The sequence below is a fragment of the Gallinula chloropus genome, assembly GCF_964237585.1.
Source record: "Gallinula chloropus genome assembly, chromosome: 19".
NCBI lineage: Eukaryota > Metazoa > Chordata > Aves > Gruiformes > Rallidae > Gallinula > Gallinula chloropus.
Window position 1 is genome coordinate 47,875 of NC_140104.1, and position 15,161 is coordinate 63,035.

At 49.0% G+C, this 15,161-nt stretch overlaps 1 protein-coding gene across 1 annotated transcript; it reads left to right on the plus strand.

The window, feature by feature from the left end:
* Positions 1–3,710: 3,710 nt before the first annotated feature.
* LOC311199005 (argininosuccinate lyase-like) lies at positions 3,711–12,077 on the plus strand (the record flags this gene model as incomplete). The annotated part of the gene is made up of 17 exons (XM_084273049.1): positions 3,711–4,099; positions 5,102–5,156; positions 5,483–5,677; positions 6,514–6,597; positions 6,923–6,979; positions 7,538–7,635; positions 7,991–8,068; positions 8,317–8,394; positions 8,537–8,589; positions 8,990–9,052; positions 9,271–9,385; positions 10,029–10,113; positions 10,285–10,344; positions 10,582–10,665; positions 10,931–11,011; positions 11,233–11,339; positions 11,844–12,077. The coding sequence occupies 17 exons, from the start codon at positions 3,711–3,713 to the stop codon at positions 11,986–11,988; spliced, it is 1,827 nt and encodes a 608-aa protein (XP_084129175.1). The 3' UTR covers positions 11,989–12,077.
* Positions 12,078–15,161: the final 3,084 nt, after the last annotated feature.

Genomic DNA, 15,161 nt, shown 5'->3' on the forward strand with positions numbered 1-15,161 from the left:
TTTTTCAGCCCTTTTCAGCTGCAGACCCCTAAAAAAAGTTTCTTTAGACGTGTGGATCCCATCACGTACAGATTGTAGCACAGATGGAAATGAATTTATACTCCACAATTTGTCACAAAGTCCTTAGGAAATGGGGCAGGAGAAAGGTCTCCAAACTGTAGATGGAAAACCATTGGTCTGACTCAGCGACAGGATGTAATGGATGCTGTCCTTTTTCATGTCAGGATTAATTGACCTTGTAAATTGGCCAAAACCAGCACAGCAAATGCTCTGTGACTTCTCTGCCATGTTCCAAAACCTGCACGTGAAAGTGCGTATACCCCAGTTCCCAGCCAGGCTATAGGGAAGATAAGAAGAGTGAAGGTGGCACCTTTCATTTGAGAATGTGGTGTTTCCAGACTATTAGATTTCAGAGTTTTGTTGCAAAAATCTAGCAATCCTTGCATGCCTCTCATCGCTCTCTTTAGATATACGTTCAAAATCTTCAGCATATTTATGTTATTTCTCCTCTTTATATCTCTCCCCCAACACCAAATTAGCATCTTTATTTTCACATTTTCTCCAAAATTTTAATTACAGGCCTTTCTTGATGCACTTTTTTACAACCTGTGATGATGATGCCTGATCCCAGCAGCTGGGATAAACGAGCACAATACAAATACCTCTCAACAACTTTCCTTTTTTTTCCCCCATAATAGAGATATTCTTCTTAAATATTTTCCAGTGGCAACATATGGCCTGTTAGCGTGTAAGTACATAAATGGATGTGGTGGCTGTGGTGGCTGAGCACCACATACCTCTTGCTCACTCCCAGAGGAGTAACAGAGAGTGCTTCTGAGGGTTGGGACAAGGACAGTTCGCTGACAAAAGCATCGTGAAAGGGGAACAGTTGCCTGTGGCAAATTTCACTTACACCTGGTGATAAAACAGACTACCTTATCAACCTGATGATACCACAGAGTGCTGCATAACTGAACTGAGGACAAACCCAAGGACTGACCCAATACCCCAGCTGCACTGGGACTGCCCTTGAAAGCACCCAGGAGCACCCCTCCCCAACCAGCCCCTCTTATGGAGCAGTGATGTCAGGTGGTGTGGAATCTCTAAGAGAGAACTCTTTACTCTTACACACAGCTTTTTAGCAGAGATGGGGTGATTAGCTCAGTTCACTTTGTTTTTAACTGCTGCACTGTAGGTGTTAGACAGTTATGCTACACCATCCATAGGGAATGCAGACATAGGTTTTTCTAAATGTGCTTAGCATGTCAACATTTTAAGCATTGGCTTGTGATTGTTACCACTAAGGCTTGGTGAGAGAGGGGCCTCGGTATTAACTATTGAAAGCAGGGGGCCTAGTAATTGCTATTGAAAGCAGATCTGCAGGGTATTTGTATTCTTTGTCATGAAAGATGTTTACTGTATTCAGCATTTCGCTGATCACCCTATAGTGTCTTTTTTTCTTTTACATTCAAAATTCATTAAAGTTGTTTTTTTTTTTTAACAAAAAATGTCAGCACAGCTTCACATCACTCTAGCTGACAGGGCGTGTGACCAGCACTTTCAGCCCATGGAGCTTTTTTTCTTTTTCTAAACCAAAATGTCAGTATATAAAAAAAAGAGAATGTGTTTAAAGAAGGTACACTGTAACCGTTTTGTCTCCACTGGTCTCAGCTATGAAAATTAGTCCTATTATGAAAAGCATATTTCTAGAAACCACTAAAGCACTCCTTCAGAGCTGCAGGCCCCGAGTATCGCACTCTTCTCACAGAAACGCTCTCTAAAAGAAATAGCAAGGCTGTGACTGATTACAAAAGCAAGTACAAATAAAGTTCAAATCTTTAAGAACATTTAAATATATTTAATTAAACCTCTCCATGCTGCAAAATGGGCAATTTAGTCTCTAGTGCTAACTCACTGTACGTCAGCTTCGGAAAGGGTGTAGCTGGGCATATTAATCACAGAATCACAGAATTGTAGGGGTTGGAAGGGACCTCAAGAGATCATCCAGTCCGACCCCCCTGCCAAAGCAGGGTCCCCAGCTCATATTGCACAGGTCGGAGTCCAAATGGGTCTTGAATATCTCCAGAGAAGGAGACTCTGTGCTAGAAGATAAAAGACATAGACCTTTCTTAGGCCTTCCTTGGTATTTAACTGTGGGACAGGGATTTTGGGGGCTAATCTCCCTATTTTACTAAGCAAATAAAACACTGATAGAAGATGATAGGAAGGGGAGAGCCGTCAAAACCAGAACAAATCAAGAAGATAATAATGAGACCATATTTCATGGTGAATTAGAAAACCTATTTTACAAAGCTATTTCACTGTTTTCCCCTCCAAAAAGGTTCAACTCTCCAGCTGTAAGCATATTTAAGAAATCCTTTTTCTTCAATGTTCATCTTTGCATTAATGACTTCTGCTTGGATATACAGTTTCAATTCCATTTTTAATTATAAAGATATTACTCTAAACTCTACATTACTTATTATACAGGAAGGATAGTTACTGCCTGTTTTATCTAAAAATGGGTGAAAAGAATTAATCATCTCCTATATAAACCTGGGAAAGGAGTTAAGCAGCGCACTGTAAGCAAACTAATCCCTATGAAGTTTGCTAAACACACCGTGATAGTGCTGACAGATTCCATGTGAGAGCACATGTCTTTGCCACATGTAATATCAGGCATGGATCAGTAAGATCTTACTGACATAGATTTACTCTGGCTATAAATTCAGTGCTTACTATTTTCCCAACACATCAACAATCTCCTGTTAAAGCCCAGAATAAGAACAAGGATGCTCCTAAAGGGTGAACAAGACAAGAAAAATGGTAAAAATGAGATCTTGGAGCAGGAAGGAACACGAGCACGAAATTATCAAGCACTGTTTCTTAGTGTGCATGTCCTAGTGTGAAAAGGAGGTCAGTGGCAGAAGTGAGAAGACAGTAGGAAAGGACAAGAGGGAAAAAAATAACCCAACAAAATGCGGATGAGAAAGCTGGAATATGTTTCCTGAGCTCTGAGAAAGGTTTGAACCATGCAGATGGGAAAACATTATACTGAAATAGGACACTTGGGAAGGTGAAGCGGCAAGCAATCAGCTGTCTGTGGAGTGGCTGCAGGAAAGTGCCCCATGTCTAGGGAGGTAATGAGAAGTTGGTGCTGAGGAGAAGCTTTGTGAGTTGTTGCCAAAGCTCTCCCATATTTTGGATCAGTTCTTTACAACCACGGTATTTAGTTTGATGAGTTTAAGATATGGGCTATTTGCCACGGCTGCAGGGCACAACCTGCCACCCCACAACCACAGTCTGAGGCTCACAGGAGCCTCTTGGCAACTGGCCACAAAGCTGGAGCTGCAGCATCCTTACAATTTGGGTGGAAAGTCTCATCCACACAGAAACAGGTGAAAGAAACTATTTCCCATCTATTTTATTCTTGTATGGTTGCTGGAGTGGCAATGATCCAACCATCACACCAAGTAAATTCATACCGATAACTACTCACTAGAGAGGAACACAGAGTGATACGACTCCTTCAGTACATGGGTATCGCCAGAGAAGGAGCTCACCACTCGGTGAAACCACACAGAAGACCCCCTGGCACTGCAGCTCTGCCTAAAGCTGCAGCAACAACGGCACTAACGAGCATCTCTCCCAAGCCCCCGCCTTGCAGCAATCCTGCCTCCTACGAAACTTCTCTCCCAAACTTTCTAATCATGCGCCGGTCGACCAGGGGCCGGAGGCAGGATTGGGGTGAGAAGGGCGAAGGGGGCCAGGGGGGTGACCGGAACGGGGCCGGCCCCGGGGACACCCCGCCCCGCCGGGGCGGGACGAGCCGCCAGCCCCCGACGAGGTGTGTAAAAGCGGGACGGCGGGGCCGGGCAGCAGCGAGCGACCAGCCGGGGCTGCGCTACGGAGCAGGTGAGCGGGGCCGGGCGGGGATCGGGGACCCCGTCCCGCAGCCGGGCCGGCGCCGGGGCGGGCGGCAGGGCAGAGCCGAGCCTCACCTCACCTCACCTCCCGTCACCTCCCCGTCCCGCAGGTTGCACCAGTTGCCGAGATCGCCGCGCAAACGAGCAAAACGTCTTCCGAAATGGCAGCCGAGGTGAGGGGGAACTTTGCTTCTCCGGTGGGGTGGTCTCGGGGTGCTCTGGCAAACGCAGACTCAACTGCGTGATTACCCCAGCCCTGCAGCCTCCCGTGCTCGTTCGGGTGCTTCTCTTTTACTTGTTTTCCCGGGGTTTTAATGGAGAAGGGGACAGCAAACGTATTTGCTGCGCTATTTCTGACAAGTGACCTCTGATTCCGGTGCAAACCCATGGTAGTGAAGGTGCCTTAGGTACCCCCTTCCTACCCAAATGCTGGTTCCCAGCACTGATCTCTCATGCCCCGGCCCCTCAGCCACTCGACCCGGGGTCTGGTTTCCCAGACAGGAGCTGCAAAACTTCATTTTTTCAGCTGGGACTTACTTACACCCCCGTCCCGTCCCGTCCCCCCGCAGCTCCTACTGACAAACCTGCTTCGAAAATAGCCCTCCCATCACCCCGTGCCTGTAGCCCGTAGCCTGACCTCCGCAGGCTCGGTCCTGCTCTCCTCTCTGGCACACCGGTTCAGACAGCTGAGGACAGGGTCACTCGTGTCACCGGTCCCAGCGCCGGCGCCGCCCGCTGTCCATGGTAGCTGGGCGGGCAGCCCGGCGCCGCGCTGCCTCGAAGCCCTTCTGGGGGCTAGTTTGGGGCCGAGGGGCGGGGGGCGAGAGGGGGTGTTCTTTCCTTTTCATTTTACCCGAATATTTGTAATGCTGAAAAGGACCCAACGAACTTTTCTGCAGTCTGAGCTTAACCAACGTTATGCTAAATTTATGCCAAAGCTTGCAAGCACATCATGCACCCTAGGGCTGCTTCAAGCACTAACTTCAAATGCTTTATAGCTCCAGGAGTGTTTTAGATGTGGTCTGTGCTGGCCCACTGCTCTTTCTCAACCAAATATTCTCTTATAGTCTTCCTGAAAGGCTGCTGGGTTGTGGGTTTTTTAATTATTATTTCAAGTAACAGTAGATACTAACTTTCCCTATATCCCCGACTCTCTTGCTTTTCTCCCTACCAAGGAGCAATCAAAGGGTCAGCGATCAGCAGCTGACTAAAAAACAGAGATCCATGCTGGTCTTGCACCACATACCCCGACATTAATTTTCAAGGACAGGACATACTCCTTTCACACTCTGGCAGGAGTAAAGTATCCTGGAAGATTCCTAAGCCAGATCCAACACCTCAAGGACTAAATTAAACTGAGAGGTAAAAGTTCTCCACCGCTATCAAAAGCATTTGCCAAAGCTCTTAAAATTCGGCTCAGTAGTACAGCATTGAAAAAACATTCCTGAGTATGTCCTCAGTTTTACTTGCATACAGAGTATGATGGACATTAATTGAATTTTAGGGAATATATCAGTAAGTCTTTTGAACATGCCTCTTAACTTCATTACTTGCAGGGGGATAAAATGATGGGAGGAAGGTTTGTTGGAAGCACAGATCCAGTCATGGAGATGCTCAACGCTTCCATTACCTTTGATCAGAGACTGTCCGAAGTTGATATCCAGGGAAGCATGGCTTATGCCAAAGCCTTGGAGAAGGCTGGGATCCTATCTAAAAGTGAGCTGGAGAAGATCCTGAGTGGCCTGGAGAAGGTATTTCTTTCCTTCACAAACTGTCATGCAGGCTGAAACAAATGCTAGTTTTCTGACAGCATCTCTAGTAGCCTCCTGGAGTTGGCCTCACTTCACTTGGAGGCTTCTGGGCAGGGGATTGATGCTCAGATTCTTCCCACTAAAGGCACCAAAGCCCAGCAGTAGGATGTGAACCAGCTGACAAACCCCAGTGACAGCCTGCAGCCCCGATGAGCACATTGTCAGTGCTCATGATGCCAGTCCCGGTGCTTTGGGGAGATTTACTCAGGGTGACCTGACCACCCATCCTCTTCAGACTGAGCATGCACCAGGAATTGTTCCAGTATGAAATAGGAATACTTTTTTCTGCTGGCACTGGGGATCCCTTTGAGTCTGGCTGCCTGAGCGGGCAGAGGCAATGCATAGCATTGTATAGGGGCAAGAGAAGGCCACAGCTAAGCACTTTTTTCAAAAATCCATTGTTGTTGCTCACCCGCCATGGACAAGGGTAACTCTATACAATGTTTGTATAGGAAAGTCTTTGTGGACAATGCTAGAGCAACCACTGGCATTGCAGCTCCCTCTCTCCCTGCAGTGCTTAAATCCTCCTGTGGCCATAAGGCTGCAGGACTGCCACAGGCAGAGAGGTGAACCCCACCAAGTGCAGTAGGGAATGTCAGGATAGAGCAAGCGGACAGCCTTGGCCTGAAAGAACAGGAACGTCAGCGCTTGTGTGAGACTTAACACTTTGATTTCCCTTGGGGTGACAGAGGTCGGTATTTGCTGGGGACACTTCCAGCCCCCATGTGCAGCAGGTGGCAGTAAGAGCTGACTGATGTTTCTGCTGATGTTTGTAGATCTCTGAGGAGTGGTCTAAAGGTGTCTTTGTGGTGACCCAAAGCGATGAAGATATCCACACTGCCAATGAACGCAGACTAAAGGTTTGGCTCCTCTGACCTCTTGCCCCCATTCCTCTGTAGCAAGATCAGCCTGACACAAAGTGCCTGTGCCCCTGTCCCTCTGTGAATTTCCACTGGACATTGTAGCACTGAAACCCCAGGCACACAACCAAGTGTCTCCAGGACCCCTTTTTGTGGAAAAGCCACCGTACAGCACAGAGCACAAACTTGCCCTTCCCCAGAAGGGATCCTGCGGCTACTCACAGATTCCTACTGCTGAGTCCCTTCCAGGCGGGGGGATCTGTTCATGTAGAGTCTCCTCCTCGGACCACAAAGGTGTTGATAGAAATTCTCCTCTTGTCCCCAGGAGCTGATTGGAGATATAGCTGGAAAGCTGCACACTGGGAGAAGCAGGAATGATCAGGTATTTATATAGCTGGTTGTTTTTCCCTCCTTCCATATTCCTCCCCCACCTCAGATCCTTAATCAAATGTATTTATGCCATCTTTCACAAGGCCTGACACTCCAGCATCCCTAGGGCAGTGACACTACTGAGACTGCCCCACACAGAGGAATGGGCTCTGCAGCATTGCATCCTGGTTTTAAAAGGCCAGAAACTTCCACTGATACTCCTTTGAAAGCTTACAGAAACCATTTGTTTACTGGCTGGGTATTATGCATCTTTCAGGATCAGTCATTCTAATGATGAACATCTAGTGTCAGTGGGAGATTTTCTGATCCAAAGTTGACAGTACCTGAGAAGTCCACTCTAAAGAATGGACTTTGGTCCTCTTCATGGAAAGCAAGATACAGCAGTTTTCACAAATCAGTAACCAGGCATGCATTCATTAAAGGAAGAGATATCCCCTCATTGTTCTGGGTGACGGGAAGGGAAAACTATTCCAAAGCTTTCTGCCAAACACTATCTGGTCACTAAGTCCCTCACATTTTGCCTTGACTGACTGCGGCTGATCTCATACAGGTTGTGACTGACTTGAAGCTGATGATGAAGAATTCCCTCTCTGTCATCTCCACTCACCTCCTGCAGCTCATCAGGACCTTGGTGGAACGCGCTGCCATGTAAGTCCTTTTCCATGGCCAGGGCCTTGGCCTTCCTGGGGCAGGAGACTTCCAGGCTTCCTCTTGGACGCCAAGCAGGGCAGCAGCTGCAGGGTCTTCTGCAGAGGAAGGTACAGGAAGGCAGTGTGTGATAGCACAGGGAAAGGCTTAGGGCAGACACACCACGCTGTGAGATCGGGAGCTCTTAACCCTGTGTGCTTAGGCTGAAAGGTGAAAGGGAGAGGAAGACACCAAGTAGCTTCAGCTCAGGGCAGGCAAAAGAAGGCTTCTTTCTTTGTGACCTTGCTAGAAAACCCTGGGGTGGAGCTGCCACTGCCCTCTGTCCTGACAGCTCTTGCTCTCCTTTCACATGCAGAGAAATTGATGTTATCTTGCCTGGCTACACTCACCTGCAGAAAGCTCAGCCCATCAGATGGAGCCAGTTCTTGCTCAGGTAACCCCCTCTCACACTTGGCTGGAGAAAGCCTTCTCCACCCTTGGGGCCCTGACAACCCAGAGGTGATCCTGCAGATTGGAACAGGATCTCCCCAGGTTCCTGGGTGGCTCTGTCTGGGAAGCCCAAGCACTGAGTGGGCAATGGAGGCCATGAGCTTGTACGCTCCAGCCTTCGGCCACTCTTACCTCTGGGGTCCTGTGACATTTTCTGACTCCAGGTGCTTCCCCTCTCATGTCCTTTCCTAGCCACGCCGTTGCTCTGACTCGTGACTCTGAGCGCCTGGGAGAGATCAAGAAGAGGATCAACGTCTTGCCTTTGGGAAGGTAAGGCCCACTGACTAACAATGACTAGGCCTTGCTTTGCTCTGCAAAGACTGCCGAGGTGTCTCCTCACTTCCTAGAGCTCAGTTTTGGTTGGAATGTACAGGGTCTCTCACATGACTTCTGTTCCTTTCTTCCCTGGCAGCGGCGCTCTGGCTGGCAACCCACTGGAAATTGATAGAGAGCTTCTGCGCAGTGGTAAATGTCTCCTTATGACTGAGAGGCACAGGTCTACTTATAATATCTCAGAGGGAGGGAGGAATCTATACATGGATCCCAATGGCACCGTAATGTCCCGGACCAAAAGCCTTTCTTTCATAAGGCTTTTCACTACCACAAGACAGGCAAAGAGGTTGGAGTAGGAAGAGACACCTCTACAGCACTCTCCCTGCCTGAGGTTAACAACAAAGTCCCCATTCAGTGTAACCTCCTCTGCTGCACACTGACTGCCTGGGCTCTTAACAAAGACCCCACTGAGCACAGCTGTGTTCTGGGGACTGCTCAATGGCTCACAGCCACCTTCATGCTGGGGCAACCTGAGGCCTTCAAGCTCTAGTCATGCAAACCTGACCTCCTCTGTCCATCACCTTCCCTACAGAGCTGGACTTTGCTTCCATCAGCCTGAACAGCATGGATGCCATCAGCGAGAGAGACTTTGTGGGTAAGCACAACCTGATCGCTTCTTGCCCCCACTGTTTTAGAAACAGGCTTCACAGACCTTCCCAGCTCACCTCCCTCAGCAGGAGGATTGGAAGCCCTCACTAGGAAGTACTTATGCAAAAATCCCTCAGCTCATATTTAAACTCCAGTCCGAGCCCCTCTGGCTTGACAAGCACCCAAGCACGTTTTTCACCTCCTGGTTTTGTGCCTTCTCTGCAGTGGAATTCCTCTCTGTTGCCACTCTGCTGATGATCCACCTTAGCAAGATGGCTGAAGATCTCATCATCTACAGTACCAGCGAGTTTGGATTTCTGACCCTTTCTGATGCTTACAGGTAGGCCTCTGAGCAGAGAGCTTTCCCTCAGCTATGCCCTTCTGAGGGAATGAGACATTGTTTGGGGTCTCCCTGCTGTACAAGGCTGACAGAACATTATAGTTTGGCAGAACGCAGCCTCAGGGAGAACATTGCTCTGTAACAACCCCTTCTCTCTGCTCAACCAAGCCTGCATTCAACAGACACCCCTCCCTAGCAACTATTGGCAGACACAACTTCCTCCGCTGCTGGGAATGCCTGCCAAAGCCCTCCCTGCACTAGCCAGGCCTGCCCCCCTGACAGATTTCCTGTCTCTCCGAGCAAAATGACTGCAGCTCTCCCACTCTGAGGTCACAGCAGCTCTTAAGCTGAGCTGCTGATGCCTCCTCTGGAGGGGCCTGGGAGGAAGCCTCCTTTCTGCTTCCTCCTTGAGAATTACAGCATGGTCGCTGCAAACACACCTGCAAAAACAAAGGCTGTGCTGTGGGAAACATGACAAACTCGGCACACCCACTTCACTGCTCTCCTACACCTCAGAAAGCTGTCTCGGGATGGGGTGAGGGCTATGTGGCACTTCTGGACGCCTGGGCCAACATGCTGCACGCTCTGTGGCTGCAGGGACTGGGGCTGGCTCAGCATGACATGCCAAACACTCTTCTTTCAGCACTGGCAGCAGCCTGATGCCTCAGAAGAAGAATCCTGACAGCCTGGAACTGATCCGCAGCAAAGCTGGACGGGTGTTTGGACGGGTGAGCCCGCTAAAGAAAGAAGCGGGGTGGGACCTCTGCTACTGGGGCTGGAGAACATTCTTTCTCCTCGCCGCTGTGTGAGGACACGGGCCCAGCCAAGGGGCCTCACCTCAGCTGGGGCAACACGCTTCTCTTTCCCCAACTAACTGCCTCACCTACTTCTCTCTGCAGTTGGCTGCTATTCTCATGGTTCTCAAAGGGCTTCCAAGCACCTACAACAAGGACCTGCAGGTAAACCAGATGTTAGCGTTCAGACCATTGCTCTGAGCACAGACAGCTCTTTCCTCTTGAGCACATTCCCCTACAAAGACACTGCTTGTGTGCAGAGTGCTGAGCAAGAGGCTGAGGCACAACGTGATGCAGCAGACACCCCAGCCGTAGCAGGAGCCCTGGGGATGGCTGGGCTCTTTGGGCTCTTGGGCTGCATCAGGTTGACTTACAGCAGTTTCCATCCCTGTTCTCATGCAGGAGGACAAGGAGGCTGTCTTTGATGTGGTGGACACCCTGAATGCCGTGCTCCAGGTTGCCACCGGAGTGATTTCTACCCTCCAGGTAAGGCTTCAGCCTCTCACTATTGAACATGGTTGGGGTGCACATTCTGTGAGTAACAGAAGTAAAAGGGCTCTAGACTGCTGTGAAGATGAAGGCTTTTCAGTGGCTCAGCCCTTGTGCTCACTATGTCCCCCCCACTGTCAGCTGCTCAGGGTGTCGGAGAGGCCTTTTAGAGCCAGGTCCCTTCTAGATGAAGCTGTGACCACTAACATGTCCCCAAGGAGCTTATGATGGTAATGTCTCCCTCTGACTCTCCTTTCTGCAGATCAACAAGGAGAACATGGAGAAGGCACTGAGCCCTGAGATCCTGTCATCTGACCTGGCTCTCTACCTGGTTCACAAAGGAGTAAGTATCAGAGGGTGACACAAAGCTGTGATTTCTTTGGATGCAGAATATTCTGTTTTGTTCCCAAGTGATCATCAACACCGGGGCAACAAACCCAGATTCAGATTGCATTGCCCTAAGTGAAAATAAGCCAACCAAAAAAGAGAGCACATCCATTCTTTCCTCTGAGGTTGCATCCCAGTTTCCTGGTCACTGACTCTGGCCTCTGCTTCTCCCTGCAGATGCCATTCAGACAAGCCCACATTGCCTCTGGGAAGGCCGTCCACCTCGCAGAGTCTAAAGGCACGACCATCAATAATCTCAGCCTGGACGACCTGAAGAGCATCAGGTCTGTATCACTGGTACTTCCCTGTGACTCCCCTCAACAGGCAGGTATCAGCCTCCCCTTGCAGGGGGCTCCTTATGGTGCCCTTCCCCAAAAGGCCTGGCCCACCCAGCACCCCCGCATCCACTTGGCTTGAACATCAGTGCTGATACTGATGGGTCTGAAAACACTGAAGGGTCGACATCACTGCGCTCAGCCCCAGCAGGGCGAGGGCAGCAGCTTTTGGGAGGGACTGGAACAAACTTATGCCCTGGGCAGGAGGCACCAGCCCTCCTGATGGGTTTGGCTCCAGACTTCCTTGGTCTCCCCTTGGAGCTGAGTCTTTGGTCTGCCGCAAGCCGCTCCTGACAGGCTCTGCAAGCACAGAAACAGGGCTGCGGGAAGGCTTTGCCCTTGGAAAAAGGCTCCGTCTCCTCTCCCTCCCCACCTCTGCAGGCAGTGAGCAAGTAAAGGCAGGCAAGAGCACCCAGCACTCTCTGCTGACACCTCTTCTCTTTGCCTCCCCAGCCCCCTGTTTGGCAGTGACGTCTCCCAGGTCTTCAATGTCGTCAACAGTGTGGAGCAGTACACGGCCATGGGTGGTACTGCCAAGAGCAGCGTGACTGCCCAGATCGAGCAGCTGAGGGAGCTGCTGAAGAAGCTGAAGGAATAAGCTTAAGAGTGTGGGGAGAGGTCCCATAGATGCAGCGTTGTGCCTATCACACTAATGTGGAGTTAATAAACACTGGGGTGTATGTAGTTCACTGAAACTCCTGTCTTGTGTCTTTCCTCTTTGGGGCAAGATTGAGCTGGGCTTCCTTAGTCCTTGTGAGGCCTGGGAAATGTTCACTGGTGTGGGAACGTGGCAGAGAAGATGGGTAATGGGGTGTTCAAGCCCTTGGGGGGGTTGAAGGCAGAGAGCATCAGGAGTGTCTGTCTATAACAAGAGGCCTGAACATTTATCTGTTGGAGAGGAGGGTGGTAGGCTAGGGCAGTGATCATCCACTTGTATTCAGCCCCAGTGAGGTTTCACACTGAATACTGTGTTCAGTTTTGGGCCTCTCACTACAAGCACAACATCGAGGTACCAGAGTGTGTCCAAAGAAGAACAATGAAGCTGGTGAAGGGTCTAGAGAACAAATTTTAAGAAGAGCAACTGAGGGAACTGTGGTTATTTAGCCTCAATAAGAGGAGGCTGAGGGGAGACCTTATCACACTCTATAACTCCTTGAAAGGAGGTTGTAGCCAGGTGGTGGTTGGTTTCTTCTCCCAGGTAACAAGTAATAGCACAAGAGGAAATGGCCCCAGCTTGCACCAGGGGAGGTTTACATTGGATATTAGGAAAAATGTCTTCCTCAAAAGGGTTGCAAATCACTGAAACAGGATGCACACAGAAATGGTGGAGTCCCCATCTCTGGAGAGATTTAAAAGATGTTTGGCAGGAACATGGTTTAGTGGTAGTTGGCATTGCTGGGTTAAGTTAGACTTGATGACTTTAAAGGTCTTTTCTAGCCTAAAAGATACTATGATTCTCTGCAGCACAAGGCTGGATCCAGCAGTGCCTGAGCAGGCTACTCAATGTGTTGAGGGAGACTTGTGGGTGTTCACAAGGTGTACCTGGTACCACATCTGCAAGACATAACACTGCTCTCCTCATAGGAGGAAGCTTGGCTGCCTGCCTTCTGGCAGGGGGGATTAAGTGGCCAAAAGAAGTCTCCTCACCACCTGGTACTGAAACCTGTATAGTCTTAGGCAGGCCTTTGCCAGCAGGTAAGCTCCCAGGTCATTCTAGCCCATCACAAAACCACCTTTGGCTCTGGTTTCCTCCAAAGCACAGAGGTTGAATGGTTCTAGGTCAAGCATTGCCCTCTGTGACAAGCCAAGCTAGCTGGGGCAAACTGCTTGAAAACAGACTGGCATGGCCAGCTGCCTCTTACAAATCTTGTCCCATCTTCCTTCTGTCCTTACAAAAATATAATCAGAACAAAGACCAGGAAAAGCCTTGCTTGGGGAGTGAGAATGCAGCAACCTTGTGTCTTTCATGGGGTGAAAACATCTGATTAAACAAACACTTGAAACATTATTCCCCACTATTGTTCTGCAGTGATCTCTGAACAGAATATGCCTGCTATTTGATTCTAGAGGTAGAGGAAGAACAGTGGTCTACAGGGAAGGTGACGTAATTTTCAGCAAACAATAAACCAGCTTGAACTTGGCACCCAGGGCACAGCAGCACTAGTTTTGCCTCAGACAATTTCTTTTCCTTCACAGCATGTAAAGGTGGTGCTTTGCTCAGCACCCTGATCTGCCTGCTGATGCAGCAACACATTTCTGACTCAGTACTGCAGGACTCTGTAACACACACACGGGATAATGGCAGTAGCGCAAGCCCTGCCTCATCATGTTTAGGTTAAGGCCTGTACAGTACAAACAGTACAGACAGTACAAACTGCCATGAGCTACATCTGCCCTTAACCAAGTACCCCAGGAGTCACAAAGTGCTTTCATCCTACCTTCACAGCATTAGTGCTTTAAACACATTGGGAAAGAACCAGTAACAGAAAACTTCCCTTCCTTCAACACTTCTCCCCAGACTCAGTCTCCCATTATTCTGGCCCTAAACCCTATCTGTTCTCCTGGCATTTAAAGAACAGCCCGTTTCAATCACCGCTCCACAAACCTCCTTTTGTTTGCTCTGTTACTTCCTGCTGTGTTTCTGCTTTCACACTTGTGTCTCGCTCTCCAGTTAAGGTAGCTGTGGCCAAGAAATCACTTGGGCACACTTAGCTGGTAGGGAAAAGTACAAAGGGAGAAGTGACACCAATACCCAGCACCTACCGTGCCAGGAGAAAGGACATCTCATCTCCACCTCACAGTTCTTTTCTGTTCCATAAACTTTCTCAATCTGTGCCACTCACCCCTTTTTCCTATTTGTATCTTCTAGCTCCTGTTCAGTACCTTCAGAGGCCTCAGATGAACAGATTTTTTTCTCGCTCCCAGCAACAAGTGTCCAGCATTGTTCCTTGCAGCCAGTGCTGCGTGACACAGGGCCCTGCAAACTGAAAGGAAAAGGGAGGTCTTAGCAGATTATCACATCTCAGTCTCCTACTTAAACAAGTAGTTCATAATTACTGGTATTTCCCACCCATCCACTCTTCTGTTCAAATTATGAAATTATTTAGATTGGGAGGGACCTGTGGAGGTCTCTGAAGCTCCACAGACATAGAGGAGTGTGTGGTCCACAGTACCTTCAGACTTTCAGCATCACTTTACTACAACTCGTGATTTGAGTTTTTAAAGCCCTGTCCCTTACCACAGGAAGATCTGTAGAGACAGAAGGATCAGTGACTTGGACACTACTCCAAACTTAGTCTTAAATCCTTGCTCCATTACTGACTGCAAGAAGGGACTTAAGCCAGGAAATCCTGTAGACTGATCATGAAATAAACTCTCAGCAGGTGGCTGTATAACTCTGATCTGACTTCCAAGCAGATAAACATACAGAAAGTCTCTTGAAACATTACAAAAGGTCATAAACTCTTCTTTAAGATCTCTAAGCTACCTTAACACTCTGGAAAAATCCTGCAGAATATTTTTGCCTCCTAAACAAATTTCCATGCCTGGTGTTTTTGTCCCCATGCTCACTATTGAATAAGCTGAGCTAATAACATTTCTCTGCCACCACAAGAAAGCTGTGAGAACAGACGCATGGCACGTCTGCAACGTCCCCTGCAGGCACCGCGGAGGAATGTGAGACAGCAATAGCCAAATGGGGCCTAGACTGGACTCCTCTTTGCCAGGGGAAACACAAACCAACTTCACTGTGATTCTTCACCATTTGTATTC